General features: G+C 45.7%; 1 protein-coding gene across 2 annotated transcripts in view; it reads left to right on the forward strand.

Moving 5' to 3' along the window:
• Positions 1-20,472, forward strand: part of LOC143123790 (neurexin-1a-like) — a 262,633-nt gene that overhangs the window by 88,348 nt on the left and 153,813 nt on the right. For both annotated transcript variants that reach the window (XM_076285071.1, XM_076285072.1), the window contains 2 exons: positions 7,126-7,509; positions 18,769-18,972. In XM_076285071.1, the coding sequence (XP_076141186.1) occupies positions 7,126-7,509; positions 18,769-18,972 (588 nt within the window). The remainder of the gene's footprint in view (positions 1-7,125; positions 7,510-18,768; positions 18,973-20,472) is intronic.

Here is a 20,472-nt window from a genome sequence, read left to right on the forward strand (position 1 = left end):
TTATGCGAGTGCTTTGTCAGTTATGACCTCCTTCAGGCTAGCGTAGCGCGCGGTCTCTGCCTGAGATTCTCGGCCTCCTTCTCCCGCCGTGCCGTGCGTCCTCTAGGCCCCTGGTGTTACGGGCGCTTGGCCCCCCGTCGGTTTGCTTATCTAAGCAGCAATTTGTTAGTGTGTGCTCACAGCCAAGGCCTCACAATGTCACGGCGCAAATTAGATACACCCTCGCAACCATGTTTTCCACTCCATCTCCAGGGCTGGAAATTACATTAACTGTTTCATTACCCCTGCAACCATGCAGTGGGAGTGCCTACCCAGTAGCAGGCCTCTCAAGCAGCGGTCACTCACACAGAAGGAAAAGGACTGTTACTCTGGCATTTCAAAACATTTTTAATATGTATCACACATATTTTCAGCTGTCACAATACTAATGTTCTTCAGCCATAACTCATGAGTCAACCATGTCATAACAGCTCTGTGTTGATGTATGATAACAGCGCTGATACCAGACAGTGTATGTGTGATGTCCCAGTTGTTTTGAACCAGTGGAATTCACTTACAGTACAATGCTAAACTATTCCCCTAAGTTGCAAATGCATGCACTTGGCCTTGGCTCTCTGGCTATCAGGCTATTGCTCTCCCTCTCTCCCTCTCTCTCTCTCTCTCTCTTTCTCTCTCTCTCTCTCTCCCCTCTCTATCTCCATCTCATCTCCTCTGTTAAGCACCAGTGAGGCTGAGGTCAGATCTCTCACTCGTGAGGAGCAGCCCAACAGCGCAGTCTGCCACGGCTCGTGCCTGACACTGCCACAGCTGTGCCCCCCAGCCCCTGCGTCGTCACGCCCCTCCGCCTGGCACAGAGCACAGACTGGTCCCCGCCACTGCGACTAGCTGTCCCCTGAATCGTCACACGACTCACAGTCCATCCATCCATCCAAACACCCACCCCCCCATACACAAACACACACACACACACACACAAACCCCCCACACCCCTAGCTCACACCAGGGACTTGCACAGGCAAACTAATGTGTTGAGGGCGTTTGTGAAGCATGGTTGCTGTGCACTCAGGATACAGCTATGGGATGTGAAATGGCTAATGAAATATCTGCGCTGGGCATATCTGGCAGCTGTAGTGTTGAGAAAGCATCCGAGGGGTAGTGTTGAGCGTTTGCCCTCCTACGTCACAGAGGTGATGCTGCCCTGATGTCTGTGTGATAAAAGGGATATTTCGGCATTTGAAATATAATTGAGGGTGGAGTGATGTCTATTGTCGCCCGTGCTGCATCTTTCACTTTTATCGGGCGATAAGGACTTCCCAATCTTCACACTATTTACGTGTGCGTTATCGACCGCTGGAATCTCTCTTGTTTCTCTCTCTCGCTCCCTCTATCTGGCTCCATATCTCAGTCCCCTCCTCCCCTCCATGCTCCAGCCCCCCCCCCCTTCCCTTTTTGCATTCTTCCAGCCTCGCGCCTCCCGCATCAGCTAAGCTCTGCTTGCGTTTCCATGGCAACCTCAGCCAGGGATCTCTGAAGGCTCAGCTCAGCCCGGCTGCCGAGTGGCTCGCTGGCTGAACCGGACCCTAATGAAATCTCTCTCTCTCTCTCTTTCTCTCCCTCTATCTATCTGTCGCTCTATGTTCCTTTTAAAACGCGTAGTCTAAGCGGACACGGCATGCGTGCCGCTTTTGGTGTGTTAAGAGACGTCACGTTATCTGCCAGCGTCGGGCACCAGTAACAACTGGCCTCCTCTCACCGGAGTGCTGTATTAAACATTTAGAAGCACAGTGATGAAACCTGCAGTAAAAGTCTTTTAAAGGGGCTGTTAGGGAAGGAGGTTTACCTCGATTCACTCTCCCACGGAAGGCCCAGGCACACAAGCACTGGACATAGTTCCCCCCATTGTTAATCTTCTGAATTAGAGGAAAAAGTTGCAGAGCACATCTTTTGGAAAGCTGTTATTCACCTTGTTTTGCTGTTCTGTTGTTCTGCAGTGCTGTGCACCGAAAACATATACTGAAAATATTTCATCATATCCAAGCAAAAACAACCGAGTGTACGGAAATATGGCTTGGGTGTTCATGTGTCAAATGCTTAGTCAAAAAAGGTTATTGGCTTGACCAAGGAATAAATCTTTTTTTTTTTTTTTGAAAGCATAGCATAGTGTGTCTGCATTTGGGGAGGAAGTTGATGAACGTTGGAATTCCTACTTGGCCCAAATTCGGTTTGCTTACGTGACCAAAAGCTTTTTCTCGCAGGATTCCACAGTGTCCCAGATGCACATATTTATGCATGAAACACAGGCCTGCCCCAGTTTGCCTTTTGTATTTTTAAACTGTATGTGCTCTGAAAAGAGGAGCTGCAGAGACATATTCAATTATGTGTACCTAGATGACCATAACTGCAATAAATACTTTACTGCTACGACTATTGGGGTGGGGTGTTCAATCTCTGCACATGTCAGATTATTGCCATCCACTGATGTCTCATTCAGAGTCATTTGCTAAATGTAATGCATGAGCAGCAGCCCTTTGCAATCCCTGTCTCGAGGTTGTAGAGCTGTTGTGTGAAGGGTGACAAAATGTTCACTGTTTGCCCTGAGGCCCTTTGGCTGTTTCATTAATAGTGAAGACACACACACACACACACACACACACACACACAAACAATATAAAGCCTCCTGGTTTTTACATAGCCAAAAATTCAACAAACACACGGTTCATGTACCTACACACACATGATTTATGCACACATACAGTCCACACTCGCACACACACACGCACACTGGCACACAGGAATCAACATGCCATCCCAAAAGCGTGTGAGTCACAAAGCATATGGCGCGCAGGGCCTTTTCATCTACGCCTCAGATGTTTTATTAATACACATGCCACACGTCATCCCAGACACCGTGCAAGAAAAGCAGCCCATTATCATTTCCTTCAATACACTACCCCATCCCATACTCCCTGTCCAGCATTCTCATCATTGATTGAAGGTGAAAAAGTGTGATCGTAATGAATGGGGTGTCAGTACCAGAATGTTCCCTCTACCAACACTCACACAAATCTAGCACATCAAAAAGACATTGACACAAAGAGTTATGCAATGGTTGAAGAAAAAAATCCAGGACATTCACTGTAAGGAGAAACTAAACTAAACAAAACAAAACTAAAAAAAATAAAAAGACACTGGCAATTCCCCGGGACAAGGCGAAGCGCCAACTTCCCCGAAATACAGACTCCTCCTGCCAAAACCTCCCACCCGTCTTCTTTGGGGGCACAAAGGCAGGCGTGAATACGGTGACAGTTTTTAGCCATTGTGTTTTTAGCCACACCGCATTAAGCGTGTGTTCTCGCTAAAGAAAACCGCTCTCCTCTGTGACGAAAGCTCCTCGCTGAGCTCCCTTTGGTCAGCGACCAGAGAGAATGGGATCTCTGTCACTGCCTGTGTTTTTGGCAGGAAGACAGTGGGGGCGTGTAAAACACAAGCACCCCCCACACACACACACCCCCCAAAGCAAACAACCAACCACCCCACCCCCCAAAGTCATGCACCGAGCCCTTCCACTCAAGCCCCAGTCAGTCCCTTGCGGAGCTTTAGCCATATCAACTTAACTGGATTTCAGTAATCCCTCCTTACATATGTTGCAGAAAGTGCTGGAGCACTGCTAGCTGAGATGCTAAGCAGAGCGAGACTGATGTAGACATCACAGCCAGATCGGAAATTCTGTCTGTGCCACAGAGATATAGGTACCACAGTGGAAACATCAACCACCATCTACCCAAAGGAACAACTGCTTTCCTTCCTCTTTGTCTTCCTCTTTGTCTTCCCCTTCTCCCATTTTGCTACTTCTCCTTCACTTCCTTATGGAGTTTTTGTTTTTCTTTTCAATTCTGCCAAATCAATGATCCTTTTGGCTGCTACCTACAGTGTACTCAAACACACCCTCCTGGCTTATTCCATGGTGCTTTTCATGACAACCTTTCTCATCACCTCCCGATCCTTCATTATCTATAAATACTTCTGCAGAAGCTTTAGGTGAATCAATTTGTTCCATTCTTCATGTCACCCGTGTCGGCATGGCAGTCAAGCCTCTGGGGACGATGTAGTGCTCCGTGACTTAAACCTAACTTGACTTTGTTTACATACTTTCTTCCAGAGCCCTGACAGGACTACGGTACTGGAGGAAATGTCTTGAAAGAGTCTGACATCTCCCTCTTATCCTCCACTTACATCAATTTAGTCAGCCGCGCTGCACATCCAACAAGCCATATCTTCTCAGCGCGCAAGCATGCAAAAGGAAATGCTCCAGAGTAGCGATGCAATAAGGTCCCATTCATTCTCCCACAGTGCCATCTTCTCAGCAAAATATTTATGAGAGATGCCGCCATCTTGAACTGTCTCCCTGACAGCTTTTTTTTCAGTAAGGAGTGCACACTCATCCTCCCGTAGCCCCACGGAGCTCCTTAAAGTGAAAGTTTTTTTTTTTTCTTCATGCTGTTACTTATTCATAATTTAACTTGATGGCAGATCATAAATTTAGCCCACTTGAGAGCACAGCGATGCAGAAATCAATCCCCATGTAAACATTTTGCTAAAAGCTACTCAATTCCATATCAAACTCTTTTCAGTTAAAAATATCTGTGCCTCCCCAGTTTTCATGGCAACCATGATTTCTTGCCTTTCCCTCTTGATTTTTTTTTCTTATTCTCTTTCTTTTCGTCTTCTCTTTTTTCTTTTTCTGCTGAAGTGCCCAAAGAATCGCTCAGCTCCCCAAAGACCTAATGTGGTCCATTTCTTTTCAAGTCCCCCTCTTTAAATCCTGCTGACTTCACACACTGCCATTACAAAGCACAACGTTTGATCCTCCCGCTTAAATGTGATGTTGGGGTTGTGTTGGTGGGTGGAAGCGGGTATAAATGTGCCACCCCCATCCCCACCCCCTCCCTGCGGTTGACTGCGGTGCACCTCGTTGTGGCCAGCACAGGGTGAACTCTTCCCTGCTAATGAGTTTGATGGAGTGAGCTCGTTAGCTCTAACCTGAGGGGAGATGTTTGGCCGAAGCGACCGCAGGTTCGTGCCAAGTGCTCCTGCGCTGGACAAACCCGGGCAGCTGTGGCCGACTGCAGAGGGGAATTGCGTTTGGGAGGGTGGCCGCCCGGTTGTGGCCTGTGGAGGGTGCTGGAACAGATGTGTGGAGGCACGACCTGCAGAAAATTGCCTGAATGTGTTTTTTGGAGGTGAGGTTAATCACCATGCCACGTCGCCTCAGTTCACTACGACTTGTCAGCAGGTGTCAAAAGGGCAATTTGGATTCAGAGGAAAGCCACACCGCAAGTTTTATTTTAAAAAAGTCCAGCTGTAGTTAACAGGGAAACTTCAGTGCTCACAAAAGCACTGAACACTTTGCCAAAGGAAGAATACTCCACTCTCCCTCCCATTAGTTTAAAATCCTATGTGATCACAGGATCATTATACTCTTGAACATGATACATGAACAGATCACAGTGTTGTTGTAATTGGTCTTTGCTGCAACACCGGTAGCCGCAGTAGCTAGTTAAACTGAGCTCAGTCTGTTTTAGAGGCATTGAGACTCACTGCCTCAGAGCCTCTAGAATATGCATGCATGCTATTAGCATTTCCTGACATTGTTGTAAAAAGAAGAAGGAAAAAAAATGAGGCAGCTAATTTCCTACTTAAAGTCAAATGAGATTTGACAGTGTTATTCTCTTTGCCTTCTGAATTGTCAGAATGGGAGAGACGGAAGCCGCTCTGATCCAAAGCTGGGGCACAGTAGGTCTCCGCAGTCGCAGTCTCACCCCCTTAGCCTGGAGGTCCCCGTCACCCATCACTGTTTGTTGACTCCCTGTCTTGTCTCTGTCACTTCGAGAGAGCACATTCCTGTGTTAGCTCTCGAGATCCCCCCCCAATCTTTGCCTTCTCTCTTCCTTACTCTCTCTCTTTCTTCTTCAGCGGGCCCGTGGAAGTGTGACAGTAGTCTGAATGGTCCTCGGAGTCTCGTGGTATAGATCGCCACTCCTGGGTCAGTGGTCAGTCCAGCTGCAGCCATTAATTAGAGCTCCACAATGGCCGAGAGTGCAGAGAGTGAGGGATCCATATATAAATTAATCACCTGGACATAGGCCAGCGTGCACGCAGCAATCCTCCCGCCAACATCCATCGTGTGTTTTTACAGTCCGGTCATGTCCATGTTGTTTACAGGGCTCCGGATTGAGAATTAAACCTGAATGAAAGCAATAAATCACACAGGCGAAACACACAAACTCCAAGTCACCAGTTTATGTGAGCAGGGAAGTGGGGAGTGGTGTGTGTGTGTGTGTGTGTGTGTGTGTGTGTGTGTGTGTGTGTGTGTGTGTGTGTGTGTGTGTGTGTGTGTGTGTTTCTGCGTGTTAGTGTCAGTGTGTATGGGTAAAGAGGAAGAAAAGTGTGTGTGTGTGTGTTTGTGTGTGTGTGTGTGTGAGAGAGAGAGAGAGAGAGAGGGCGGAGTGGGCAGAGAGGGAAAAAGAAACAACCTGTAGTTCGTTAATCACGTCCTTAAAGACGTCTCTGATGGGCTGGTGCGATGGCTCAGCTGGAATGATAGAGGGAGCACCCATTATTCTTTTCCTTTTCCCTTCTGTTTTATGAGCCCTGTGCCACAGATAAAGAGAGATTTACCATTGCAGGCCAATAGATTTAAAATTCTTCTTCTTGCTTGCACCACAGTGAATCGGAAGCTGCTATTTGGTTAAAATAGCCTTGTAAAAGCAGTTTATAATTGTCCACAAAAGGGCCACTATTGATGGTCAACTCAAATGTGAGTGATTTCCATCCTCACTGACCTGATGTTTATTGACAGATAAATTTTTAAAGGTTTGTGTGTAAATCTTGGTCCAGTACTGGGCCTTCGCTGCACTCTTGGTAGCTTGGTGACACAGCAGGTCTTGCAGGATTTCATCGATTAATATGACCAACCCAACCTTTCTACCTTTCTTGTTCTCTATTCTTAGTTATACTGACATCCACACTTCATGGGGTAACCCTCTCTCTCTCTCCCTCTCTCTTTATCTCTCTCTCTCTCGTTTTTCTCTCTCTCTATCTCTCTCTCTCTCTCTCTGTGTTCAGGCACCATCTCCATTAACACCCTCCGGACTGCGTACACTGCTCCAGGGGAGAGTGAGATCCTGGACCTCGACGACAACCTGTACCTGGGTGGGCTCCCGGAGAACAAGATGGGCATGGTCTTCCCCACGGAGGTGTGGACGGCGCTGCTCAACTACGGCTACGTGGGCTGCATCCGCGACCTCTTTGTGGACGGCCAGAGCAAGGACGTCCGGCGCATTGCCGAGACGCAGAAGGCCACTGGCGTCAAGCCCTCCTGCAGCAAGGAGGCGCCCAAGCTGTGCCTGAGCAACCCGTGCCAGAACAATGGCGTGTGCCGCGAGGGCTGGAACCGCTACGTGTGCGACTGCTCTGGGACTGGGTACCTGGGCCGCTCCTGTGAGAGAGGTGAGTCCAGCTGGACAAACGCTTGGTCAGGTTAGGTTGCTAAATGCCTGGTGGAAATTGGTTGGGTGTGTGTTGTTGCCATGACACATCACATAGCATAGACAGATAGCTAATGACCATTTATGGAAAAACATAAGGGCTATTTTTTATATCTTTTAAGTCTCAAACAAAATCTTGGTGTGAGCTTTTCTCTAGTCCCATTGTTCATAGATAAATAACTGAAATACTCATGAAGAAAGGATCCCTGTATTAACGCCACCTAAAGTATTATTAGCAACTCTCAGAGGTTAGCTTATCTTGCCGCAACAACCCTGTTTTTAGATCTGCATTTTGTCCTTTGTGTTGCATGTATGTTTATTTATTTATTTTTTTATTTGGATTTCAAAGAAGATAATACTGAGGCTGTTAATCCTGAAATACCAATCAAAATCAAAACTCTGAAAATTGCTTTTGTCAACCACAATCTCTCTAACCTTCAAGAAAAGGCTTTGAGCCTAATATGTTTTTTTTATTAGTAGCTATAGGTTTTCTCTGCAAATAAATGTTGACCTCATGGAGAGCTCCAGAAACCTGTAGACCCTTTCAATGCAGCTATGTTTGTTTACTGTCTCCCAGATAGTCGATGTTGGATGTCATGGTGTCATCTTAGGGCCTAGCATGTTGACATAGCCTGCTGTGTCCCACCATGCTGTAGAGGGTGTGCAGGGATGTGGTGGATGTGGTAAGCATTAAAAGGGGGCGGTGGATGATAAAGGCTTAAAGCATGGTGGGGCCCCCTGCTGCCTTTCTGCAGGCTTTGTCACAAGGGTTAGCACTGAGAAGACAGTCTGCCATGAAAACTCACATGTGGGGAAAAAAAGAGACAGCTTGTTTGTGTTCAGGTGACTAAACTCTTCTGTGAAGAAACATCGGTATCTGTGTGTTACAGGTGTATTGGTACAGAAGTGCAGTTTTACAGCATAAAGCTAATTCACTAAAACAGGCAAATCATTGACTCATTATTATTGAGATGGCTAGCTGCCCATGTGTTTAGGTTTGTCATTTCTTGTTGAAGCCACGTTTTCTTTGGTTTCTTTGGTCATTGTATTACATTTCCTTGCCTCTATTTTACAGTTTTTCTCAGTCGCTTTGGTGCTATTCTCACATCACTATTAACATTTGCACAGCAGTTAGTGCATTTCTCAAAACAATTAGTGCAAACTGCAAAACCTAGTGGATGACCTGCAAAAGCACGTCACTTGCTCAAAATGGATAGTCCATTCCTCAAAAGCACGTATTCATGTCAATGAAACTGTCAGTGTCATCAAAATGAGAAGTCTTGACACCATCGTTTATGAACAAGATAGTCAAATGGCTTTGTCATGTTTTCATTATGACAGTTTATTCTCTCAGTGTTTTCCCATGCAAAAAAAGGTCAGAACTCGGTGACACTACCTGAACAGGCTCAACACCGCACTATACACTACTTGTACAGCCATTTGAAAACTACAGTAAAGTTACACATTGCTGTAGTTAGGGGAGTAAGTGAGTACAAGACACTGAATACGTACATTTTTACTGTATATATGAAGAGTTCAGATGCAAAACCCTCTAAATCCGTCTGACTACTTTTCTTTTACTGTAAATGAGCATTTACTGTAAATTCAGGCTCCTATAGGTTTTTGCCTATACATCGATATTTCAGACCAGGAAGAGAGTGGTATTTAGTGGGTTTAGAAGTTACAGTAAATTACTTGATTAACGTATACTATGTGTGGAGAGCATCCCCTCACCATCTTTATCTCATTTTTGACATAGGTGGCATTTAGAGGCTTTTGCATCTGAACCTTTCATATGCTCTTTGCAATTCTACAGCATTGTGACAGAATTTGATAACTAGTTCAACAATTTTGTATGTAATGACTCAAGCAATAAACTGAAGACTATTAGTTTTATAGGGAACGACTATTCAGTATCCATAAGTATAGTTCATTTTGACTGACATGACATAAGCAAATGATAATGTTAAAAAACAGCAGAGAATTGTATGAAAGCAACTGATACATGTCCAAAAGCATTTGCAATTTGTTCAGAGGAAGGAGAATTTGCTACTATGATGTGCACAAATGACTAAATGTTGTGGAGGTTGAATTTTCATTCTGATCTGCAAAAAGCACCAAAGCGATTGAGAAAAACTGTACTAACACAGGAAGAAAATTTAATCTAATCCTGCACAGAATACTTAAACTTTGCTAGTCAAGATGCTTAAAGTCTACTGATTCATTAGGAAACAAGTACAGTACAGTATATTTGGTGACAATTTTTGTCTCTTAAGTTTAGATTTGTGTATTCCTACAGTGTATGTGGGAACTGATGATTCACTCCTGTAATACACACCAGCATAGTATAGAAGGCTCACGAGTAATGTGGCCACCCAATAAATATGAGTGTGTTTCAAAGTTGAGAATAAAAAAAAAAGCTGTCCTCATGGTGAGCCCACTTGTTTGATGTTGCTGTGAGGTACTGCGCTTGATCTATATTATGTTTGATGCCGTTCACAAAGCTCCACTGTTCACAAAGGTTATAATTTCACCATTTTTTTTATATTCCTCACTCCTGCAGCTGGACATGGCAGTCAGACATCAATATAGCGTCAGAGGCTTCTCATCAAAGTCATCGCTTTGCTCTATCATCTCTTGCAACTTCTCATCCTCCGCTCTGCTACTTTAATCACCTTCCAGTCGCGTGTTTTTGAAGTTATATCAGCTCCAAATAAGCCAAACGGTTCAATATTTAAACTGCACTGCAATAGTTATCACTCTCTTGATTTAGAAAAAAAAAAGATGGATAAAGGTGGGCCTGGATAAAGTGAACTGAAAGAAAGAGATTAAATGGAATGACTGCTTTTTGTATTTAAACTTTAATGCAAGCTTACTTTAGTTTTGATATGAAAACCTCTATCACTTGGCAAATGTTGGCCTAAAAGAGAAACTTTGGGTTAGAAGAGGAAAAAGACTTGTTTGTTTTTTATCCTAAATATGTTCAATCAGACGCCCAATGTTTTGGAAATATGAAATTGATTGTATGTGTGTGTCTGTCTGTATGTTTGGCTGCATCTGTGTTTGGGTGTGTGTGTTTGTGTGTGTGTGTGTATGTTTGTTTAGTATTTCTGTGTGTATGTTTGTTTGTTTGTTTGTTTGTTTGTGTGTGTGTGTGTGTGTGTGTATGTGTGTGTGTTATGTCACTAAGAGAGTAATTAGTCAGTGCTTTTTTTCCCACTTGGCTGATTTCCGCCTGAGAGGAGTCTCCTCGCCAAGCGGGCCTGGGTGCCGGGTGGCAGATGCTGCTGTTTATTGTAATTGTGTTTCCTTTGCCGTCTCAGTTGGCCTCGGCCGAGCAGGCGTGTGCTTCGCTCTGCTCTTCCATTATCTCTCTCCATCTCCCTCTCCCTTTACTCAATCTCTCCATCTCTCTCCATTTCTCTTTCTCCATCTCTCTCTTTCTCTCTACTCTTCTTTCTCTCCCAGTCCTTATCACCTCCCTTTTGTTTCTACTCTCCTTGCTTGTGTGTGGAATGTGAGTATGTGAGGACACAGTATCTTAGACACAGAGCAGAGACCGGCACGGCCACTAGTGCACCCAATCTGCAGCCGTCCCCTTAATGGCCGGCGTGGTCGAGGAATGACCCCACGGCTTCTGTGATTAGAACTTAGGCCGATTAGACCGCTGAAAGGCTAAGTCTGTTTTTGCTGTGACATCTTCGCCATGGTCATTTCCCTCGCTTTGAAAAGTCCGCTTTGTATTGGATGTGTGACAGCAAGATATGGCTCTGCACTGCTGCTCTGGAAATGTCTCACAAAGGTTCCTCGTTTTTATCCCCCAGAGATAAGTCATTGTCATTTTCTCACCAGTGTTTGGATAGCAAGGTACTGAAGTGGACAGAAAGGAAGGGCTTTTATACTATGAATGTGTCTCCTAAGCTTTCATTTCTTTATCCTGATATTGGGAATCTAAAAGATAGATACATAGATAGATAGATAGATAGATAGATAGAGAGATAGATAGATAGATAGATAGATAGATAGATAGATAGATAGATAGATAGAGAGATATATAGAGAGATAGATAGAGAGATAGATAGATAGAGACAAATGGATAGATGGATAGAGAGAGAGACAAATGGATAGATGGATGGATGGATGGATGGATGGATTGATTGATGGATGAATTAAGATTAATTGCAGGCAGTAATGTCAACTGAGCTTCCCCATACTGTCTAGCTATGTAACCTGTAAAGGCTGCGTGTGGGAGGACCCCCCAACTGAGCGGAGCTGAACATAACTTAATTAATTACCCATCTTACAGAGTTCCTCAGTGTGATAAACACTGCTGCACACTCTCATGCTGAGATTCCAGTGAAATGCTTGTTGAAATGTGGGAGTGTGAAGGCGTTAAAGAACTGTTTTCTGTTTGAGGCATGCACAAGTATTGTTAAGGTCTCTTAAGTATCTCTCATATGGCCGGTGTGGCTGTATCTCTCTCTCTATCTCTCTCTCTCTTTCTCTCTCTTGCTCTCTCTGCCTTTCTCTTGTAGAATGATAAGGTTCTTTCTATTGCTATCGTATGTTTGTACGTTTGTATGTTGTTTTGGTCAGCCAATGGTGCATGTCTATAAACATGCATCTCTGTGTGTGTGTGTGTGTGTGTGTGTGTGTGTGTGTGTGTGTGTGTGTGTGTGTGTGTCTACACGTGCAAACATGCATAGCATCATCAGTGGAGAGTAGAGCACCGCACCCTTCAACCCAAAAACACTCACACACACACACACACACACACACACACACACACACACACACACACACACACACACACACACAAATGGGGCCACAGTGTCCCGTATCTGTGCTGGCGAGTGGCCAGCTGTTTTGATGTGTCCAGATTGCTTCTTTGCTGGTAGGATGGAGCGGGCACCAGCAGGCTGAGAAGCTGTCAGAAGGATTAGTCCTCCCCTCACTTATCCACGCTTGGTGTACCACCCTGTGGCTAAAGGCAGCCACTGCATATGGCAGAGGGGAAGTCAGAGGAGGAGACGCTGAAATAGGGAGAGAGGGAGAGAGAGGGGGGGTGGAAGAGAGAGGGCTGAATTATGCTGTAATGCATCCCCGTTTGGTATAATTGCGGGAGATTTTAATTAAGCAGACACAGCTGATTTTTCATTTTCTGCCTTCCACCACGCCATGTTTCCCCTGTCGGTAATTAGCCCGAATGGGAGCGCTCTCAGGGAGAGGCCAAGGTGCGGCCCCAGATGTCGGCTGAGGTGTGGGGCAGGGGTAAGGCTCTTGTCTGCGTTAATGGAAAATGACGTCTGCGCTTTTCGACTTGCACAGCGACAGCTATCAGCCTCACAGCGCTCGAGTCAAACAGCATTTCTTGCTTTTCGGATTCTCTTTCTTAATCAGTCTTCTTTGTGCCCATGTCTCTCTCACTCTCTCTTTCTCTCTTTCTCTATCTCTTTCTTTGTTTCTCTCTCTCTGTCTCCCTCTCTCCCTTTTGAAAACTTTGCACAAGCTTCTCACCCTTCTGATTCTATGTTTACTTAAAATAGCTCAGCAGAGTGTGCATTGCACTGTCTATTCCCACATTTCTTGAGATTTTAAAATTTTCCTTTTGAGCAGTATTTGAAGCTGACATATTGATGCCCTTTAATGTATTAGCGTAGGTGAGTGTAAGTTTGCTTGTATCTTATCTAAGTCTATTTTCATAGGTGAGGCTTGGCAGTGTGTGTGATATGTCAATCCAAGGGATAGCCTACTGCCTGAAGCCTGAAATGAAGGCTCACACAATACAATGCTTCCTCAGAATACCAATGGTGCCTAGCAGTCTCCAGATACTTCCTCAACTGACAGGTTATATATATACATCGGCCAGTCAGTATGCCTTTCTTTTTCCATGACTCTTTCCCCACCTCTTCTTTAGATTGTGAATATATATTGCATTGGAAGATACACAAGCCACACTGAATAATACATGACGCCTCAGAGCTTAATGGTAATATTGAACACCGAGCCTCTGCGAGTCTCCCCCCGTAGCGGCGGTAATTCGGCGGGATGTGAGTTAGATTGGGCCTGCCACCGCTTGGTGCTGCCATCCCCCTGACAAGTGGGAAGATGGCTTTACATTTAGCACCCAGCTCCGTCGCGATAGAGACAGATCTGCAGTCAACACCCCACCACACACACACACACACACACCCGCAAATAGCCTCAACCGTCATTTTATTCCACTTGTTTGTTCACTGATACAACACATTGGTGTTTGTCTCCTTTTGTGAAAGGGGAAAAAATTACACTAAAGACAGTGCTGTCCCCTGTGTTCTTACAAGATGGGGTGGAAAAAAGTGATTTCCTGTCTTTTCAGCCTTTTTTTCGACAGGCGCCACTTAGTTTGGAAGCGAAAGGGAGGGGAGTTCTCGCAGTGGCTGTTCCATGTTGAGGTTTACATAGATATTTAGTGTGCTTTTCTCATTTAACTGGAGCCTGGCACACAATTGGATTTTTGACAAGTGCTCACTTCAAATTAGACGATGATTCACGTGGATGTCAGTTTCTATATGTTTTATATTTTTATGGGATGTTCCATATTTACTGTTTTTTTGACAGGTGGAAGTAAAAAAGTGACGACAACCGCATTAAGCAGTTGTCCATGAATCCATTCAGGATGTGATTGCCTCTCAGATGAAACAGAGGGCAATGCATTCTCATTGTGAATGCACATTACAAGACAAGAAAGAATCCCGAGCATTATAATTTGTGTGTGTGTGCGAGTGTGGAGTGTGTGTGTGTGTGTGTGTGTTTGTCTGTGTGTGCGTGTGTGTGTGTGTCCAGACTTTGAAAAGTTTGAGGACAATCGGATTCTAAGAATATTATTAGGCGAGGACCAGTCACTCCATTAGTAAAACACTTGACAAAAACAAACACACACATACAGTACATGCATACAGACACACATACTGTACATACTAATCAGAGTGTGTGATGCACCAACACAAATACTTTTAGTCATGCCAATAAAGCTATTTTGAATTGAATTGAATTTTGAGAGAGAGAGAGAGAGAGAGAGAGAGAATGTCTGTGCGTGCAGTTGCTCTGTACAGTAGGCGTTGTTCTGTATGCTTTGGTTGGTATCCGCTGATGTGTGAGGGGTTAAAGGAGTTTGATGAGCTGTGAGAGATGTGTCGAGCACAGCGCTCTTCTGCTCTAATTCAGTTCATTTCATTCAACTCTTTCTTAGAAACCCTTCTGTTAACACGCAACAGAAGAGCCCTTTGCCTACATATGGACTGAAGTATAGTGACACAAGGTTGCATTTACAATGTGCAGAAAATAGAACTCTGTGGTGAGATCCAGTAACCTGCCATGAAAGAACTATTGAAATGCCAGTTTAACATATTAACATCTCACTGTGAATCATTTTGATTGTCATTTTCATTTATGTGTGAAATCAGTGAGTTTTTTCACAATGTTGCACCTTGGAGTGTTTATTTAGTGCTTATGAGCTGTTCAGGAACTGCGTTATATTTCAGTTTGTTTCCATTTTGCTTTCTGTATAGATGTCTGTCCTTCAGTCTTTCTACCATTAGCTGTTTTTTCCACCGCTGTCATGCTTCTTTTGATGTTTGGTTATTTCATATTTGAAGTTATTTAAATTCTGTTTAGCAATTCTAATGATTCAAGGGGCACATCTGTTTCAAATTGCTTTTGGTAGATGAATCAATTTTCATTTAATGTTATGCATCTGTTTAACTAAACAAGAGAAGAAAAACTAAACTGGGAAAAAAACCCAGTATGTTTACGTCATTCTCCACACCACACATTCTGCAGTTCATCTTGCTCTCTCTCTCTCTCTCTCTCTCTCTCTCTCTCTCTCTCTCTCTCTCTCTCTCTCTCTCTCTCTCCCTCTTTCTCAGGACTCCCTTCTCCCTCCACAATTTGCAAATCTGCTTCTTAATTGTCTGTCACCATGGTGACCATTCACATCTCCGGGTGTGAGTCATCATTGTCGGGCCAGTGACGCCATACCACACCAGACAGCACAGCCGTCTTGTGCCCATGCCCATGCCCACACCCGTGCCTCTGCCCACACCCGTGCCCATGCCTCAAAGTCTCAGCGTTTGGCTGGCGTCACAGACTGTGGAGCTCTCATCATGGTGCCTCTGTGGCCTCACCCTTAATCTCTCTGCTGGCTGTCTCTATTCTCCCTCTTTCTCTCTCCCTCCATCTCTCTCTCTCACTCCATCTTTCTCTCTCTTTCTTTCTCCCTGCCTCTCTCTCCCTCTCTCCAAATGAAGCACGGTCTGTCTGATATGGGGCGCGTGCCGGCTCAAACGCAGACCTCAGTCAGCATCTTTTTTCTGCCCGTTCAATTACTGGCGGGCCAAGTCCTAGCCACCATCTAGCTATTACTAATCTTCAGCCACCCGTGTGTGTGTGTGTGTCTGTGTCTGTGTCTGTGTCTGTATCTGTATCTGTGTGTGTGCGTGCATGAGTGAGAGAGACAGAGAGAGAGAGAGAAAGAGAGAGAGAAATGTGTGAGAGTCAGTATCCAGTGACAATTAAGCATTGTGGTTGTTGAGAGTGATTTGCCTTCCACTTTGAGCAGAAGTCGTTGAGATGAAGGGGAGACTTCCATCTGTGGGCTCCCCGCTGCTCAGTCCGGTGCAGAAGCTCCAGGCTCGAGGTGTCTTGTGTGCTGAACAAATGAGCCTTTTGTACTGACACCTTCCCTGCTGTGTGCTGAAGTGAGCTATGCTGTTTGTGGTGTGTATGCTTTTTTGGGCTATTATTTATGTGTAAACAAACTTTTTGGGATGTTGTGTCTGTTTACCCATGGTCTGTTTGCTTTGGCTTTTCGGTGACGGTCTCCAAACAAGCTCCTTCATCAGGCGCTACGGGTCTGAGCCGGCAGGTGCAAGCTCGTTTATCACCTGAGGCATGGCCAGACCAAGAGAGAGAGAAAGTGAGTAAGAGAATGTGGGAGAGAGAGAGAGATAGAAGGACAGAGAAAGAGAAGAGAGAAGTAAGAGAGGGAGAGAGAGAGTGAGGGATGTGGCGAGAGAAAGTGGCCTCTGGGGGGAAGGATGGAGTGCCTGTTCTTTTGTTCTCTCTTCCCTTGCTGTCTCCCTGTCTCTCGCCCAGTCTCATTTGCCCGTCCCTGAGACGAGCCTGTGGTGATGGTGCCCATGTCTGAGCCCCGGCTCCCAATCACCTCAACATGTTCTCTCGCTCTCTCTCTCTCTCCCTGTCTCTCTCTCTACCTCCCTCCCTCCCTCTCTCTCTCTCTCTCTCTCTCCCTCTCTCTCTCTCTCTCCCCCCTCTCTCTCCCTCTCTCTCTCCCCCTCTCTCTCTCCAGCGCTCCACAGGCAGGGAGGCTATTACCCCTGCCGCTCCATGCTCGTCTGCCTCATTCGAGGGTCTCACAACGTGCTGCTGCATGCACATTTCTCTCTGATTGTCCCTTCTGCGGACGTCGCAGGTGAACGGCTTATATTTCACAAGAGCCTGTTCCGTGAAGAGCCCCAAAGATCTCGAGATCTCGATCTCGACTCGCCTCGTTCCATATCGATGTCAGCAGCAGTTTTGCTGCTCTGTTTGTAAATGGTACCAAAGGGGGCTCTGCGTCATATTACATGTAACCATGGCCATATTGAGATTATTTTATTATTTTACCGTTGCTGTATAGTTTTGAGACAGGGCAAGGTCGTGTGTATTGATTGGCCAGCGGTGTCTGGCTCTCAGACTGAATACTGCATGCATATGACACATGAACTGCCCTCGTTTATTCACCAACCTTATTCATGACTGAGCAAGAGGATCCTTTCTACTGTGGCTTTTCAACAGGGCAGGGCTTTCATCTTCATGTGTCGGAGGGTTGGGAGGTGAAGACACTGCTCTAACTTTCAGCGTTAACTGTAAGCTATGCCAGTTATAAAGTGTGTGTGTGTGTGTGTGCGTGTGTGCGTGTGTGTGTGTGTGTGTGTGTGTGTGTGCATTTTTGCGTTTGTGTGTGTGTGTGTGTGTGTGTGTGTGTGTGTGTGTGTGTGTGTGTGTGTGTGTGTGTGTGTGTGTGTGTGTGTGTGTATGTGTCTTTGTGTCTGTGTGTGTGTGTGTGTATGTGTCTTTGTGTCTGTGTGTGTGTGCTTGTGTATTTGTGAGAACAGAGTTAATGAAATACGCACACTGTGCCTTGCAAAAAAAAAAAAAAAGAAACCATTCTCTTGTTTGGAATAAAAAAGCCAGACTGCCTATTTTAGCCCTACCTGGCTTTGTCAGAGCACATCAAATGAAACAATGGGGAATAATGAACTGTCTCCTCCTCCCGACTCTGAGAGAGAAACTGCAGTTCACCCCTCTTCCAGCTCCAATTATTAGCACACTTTCAGCTTTCTTCTCCCGCGCTGCGCTTCTCCACCACGGCTTAGTGTTGACAATGTAGCCCACGTTCACACAGGACCCAAAGGACCAGGGCAGAGAACAGAAGAGGATTGTGGGAATGTGGGTGGCTGACAGCTCAAGGGTACGGCATAAATATGCCACATGAACATGGAGAGTGTCTCAGAGGCTGGGGGGGGCTCTGACTCAGTGTGGAGGGACTTCATGCCCAAACACCTGTGTTTCCACCTCATCCTCGTCATGGTTCTTGTATAAATGAAATGAAATGTGAATGTGCACATCAATCTTTTTTATTTCTTTATGAGTCAGTGTTGCTTACATCATTACCGAAACATTGCTGTTGCTGGCTGTACTAGGAGTCACCAGCACACAGGAAGTACTGTGAGGAGTTCATGAATAAATTGTGGTAGAACAGAGGCCAGATGCTGAGGAGAAATGGTGGATATGTTGCATTTGGTGAACGAAACGCACACACACACACACACACACACACACACACACACACAAACACACACAACCACCATCTCTGTTCCCCCGCTGGCAGTGGTTGCCAATGCAGATGGATGGCCGGGATCTTCCCACGATTTGCCGTTTTATCACCATTTAAATAAGTGTCATCTGTCATGGACGGAGAAACGGTCAATGAAATATTTATGAAAGGCTTTATGCAACCCCGAGTGAATGGAATGGAATACAATGATATGAAAAAGTAATATTAAGACTCTAGTGTGCGTGAGTGAGATTTCCTCCTGCCTTTTCTTACATCTCTCTCTCTCTCTCTCTCTCTCTCTCTCTCTCTCCCTCTCTCTCTCTCTCTCTGACCCCTCCACAGAGGCCACCGTCTTGAGCTACGACGGCAGCAAGTTCATGAAGATCCAGTTGCCGGTGGTGATGCACACGGAGGCGGAGGACGTGTCGCTGCGCTTCCGCTCCCAGAGGGCTTATGGGATACTGATGGCCACCACCTCGCGCGACTCCGGCGACACCCTCCGGCTGGAGCTCAACACGGGCCGCATCCGGCTCACCGTCAACCTAGGTACCGCGCCGGTGAACCACCAGCCAACTTGTGTACAAACACTGACACACACGCTCAGTCTCACTTGCGCTATCAATTCCTGAGGTGCAGGTAACACACACACACACACACACACACACACACACACACACACACACACACACACACACACACACACACACAAACACACACACACACACAAACACACACACTCACCCACACACACACACACCCACACACACATGGTTAGCCTGAAGCCAACACCAGAGCATCCATTTGTCACAATATACATTAGCACACATGTAGACTACTAGAAATATAGTTAACCTTATGCATGAGGTATCTGACCTCCACTTAGTTTGGTCAGAACATTTTTTAATCACCGCATAAAGTATTTTGAGGGCACACAAATTCCTTATATAAAGTAAAACCCAAATCGAAAATGTAATATAAAGTTAAACACCAATGCAAGGCACCTCAAGTTGAACATTGGAAACAGTTTGCTCTATACAAACACCACTGCACCTCGAGTTCAGCCCACACCCACCACTCCAGCTCTGACTCTGTTTGCACTGACTAGAGGGGGATGGTGTAGTCGAGCCCTTCAATGCCCTGAAGTCTGCGACTCTTCGCTCACTGCCAAACGAGCACGCCGCTGCCCTTACCCCACGGGGAATGCTCTCGCTCTCTCTCTCTCTCTCTCCCTCTATCTCTGCCTCGTTCGGCACTCCACGACCTCCACGGCCCCAGCCTACGCAGGTTTCCCACTACTTCCTGAAGTTTTGCTTTTTTTGCCCATTCCCCTCCCCCCTCTCAGCACAGGGAGCCTGGCTCTCCCCAGCCATGCATCACAGTGCTGTAGCCACTTTTCCTGAAGACACCCACCCTCCCTTCAACTCCTCAGTTTGAGCAGCTCCTGTTGACTTGCGCACTGACCCAAGTTTGCTGCTCCACCCCTGTTCCAGACAGTGTCCCCGCTGTCCCTGTCCTCCTGGTATCTGCCCAAATGGGTCAGACGCTGGTCCCTAAAGAGCACAGCACTTACTGTGAAGCAGCCCCCGACTGCTCGTGTACTATGCACAAGGCCCCCGACAATTAAAGTTAGCCATGGATGGAGAGAGGAAAGAAATAGGAGCAACGCGCCGCTATAAATATTTATCAGGGTATGAAATGCATTTCTACATCCTTTCAGCTGTGCCTGTGATTTTGTTCAGATTAATAGAGGTAAGGAGGTAAGGAAGAAAGTGTGTGTGTGTGTGTGTGTGTGTGTGTGTGTGTGTGTGTGTGTGTGTGTGTGTGTTTGTGTGTGTGTGTGTGTGTGTGTGTGCGTGTGTGTGTGTCTGTGTGTGTGTGTGTGTGTGTGTGTGTGTGCACTTACGCAGGGTTATACAGTGTTTCCTGACTAGTATACCAAAGTATCCTCTCCTCTCTCCTTTTTAATTTGGTTTGAAGATAAAGCAAGTCCTCAAAATAAACGTATTAAACAGTGTGTTCAAAAACTGGGGTTAGACTTGGATTCTG

The sequence above is a fragment of the Alosa pseudoharengus genome, unplaced genomic scaffold (genome assembly GCF_046254945.1).
Source record: "Alosa pseudoharengus isolate Yale_2024_CS ecotype anadromous, Long Island Sound unplaced genomic scaffold, YU_APseudo_1.1 YU_APseudo_1.1_scf_15, whole genome shotgun sequence".
Classification (NCBI taxonomy): domain Eukaryota; kingdom Metazoa; phylum Chordata; class Actinopteri; order Clupeiformes; family Clupeidae; genus Alosa; species Alosa pseudoharengus.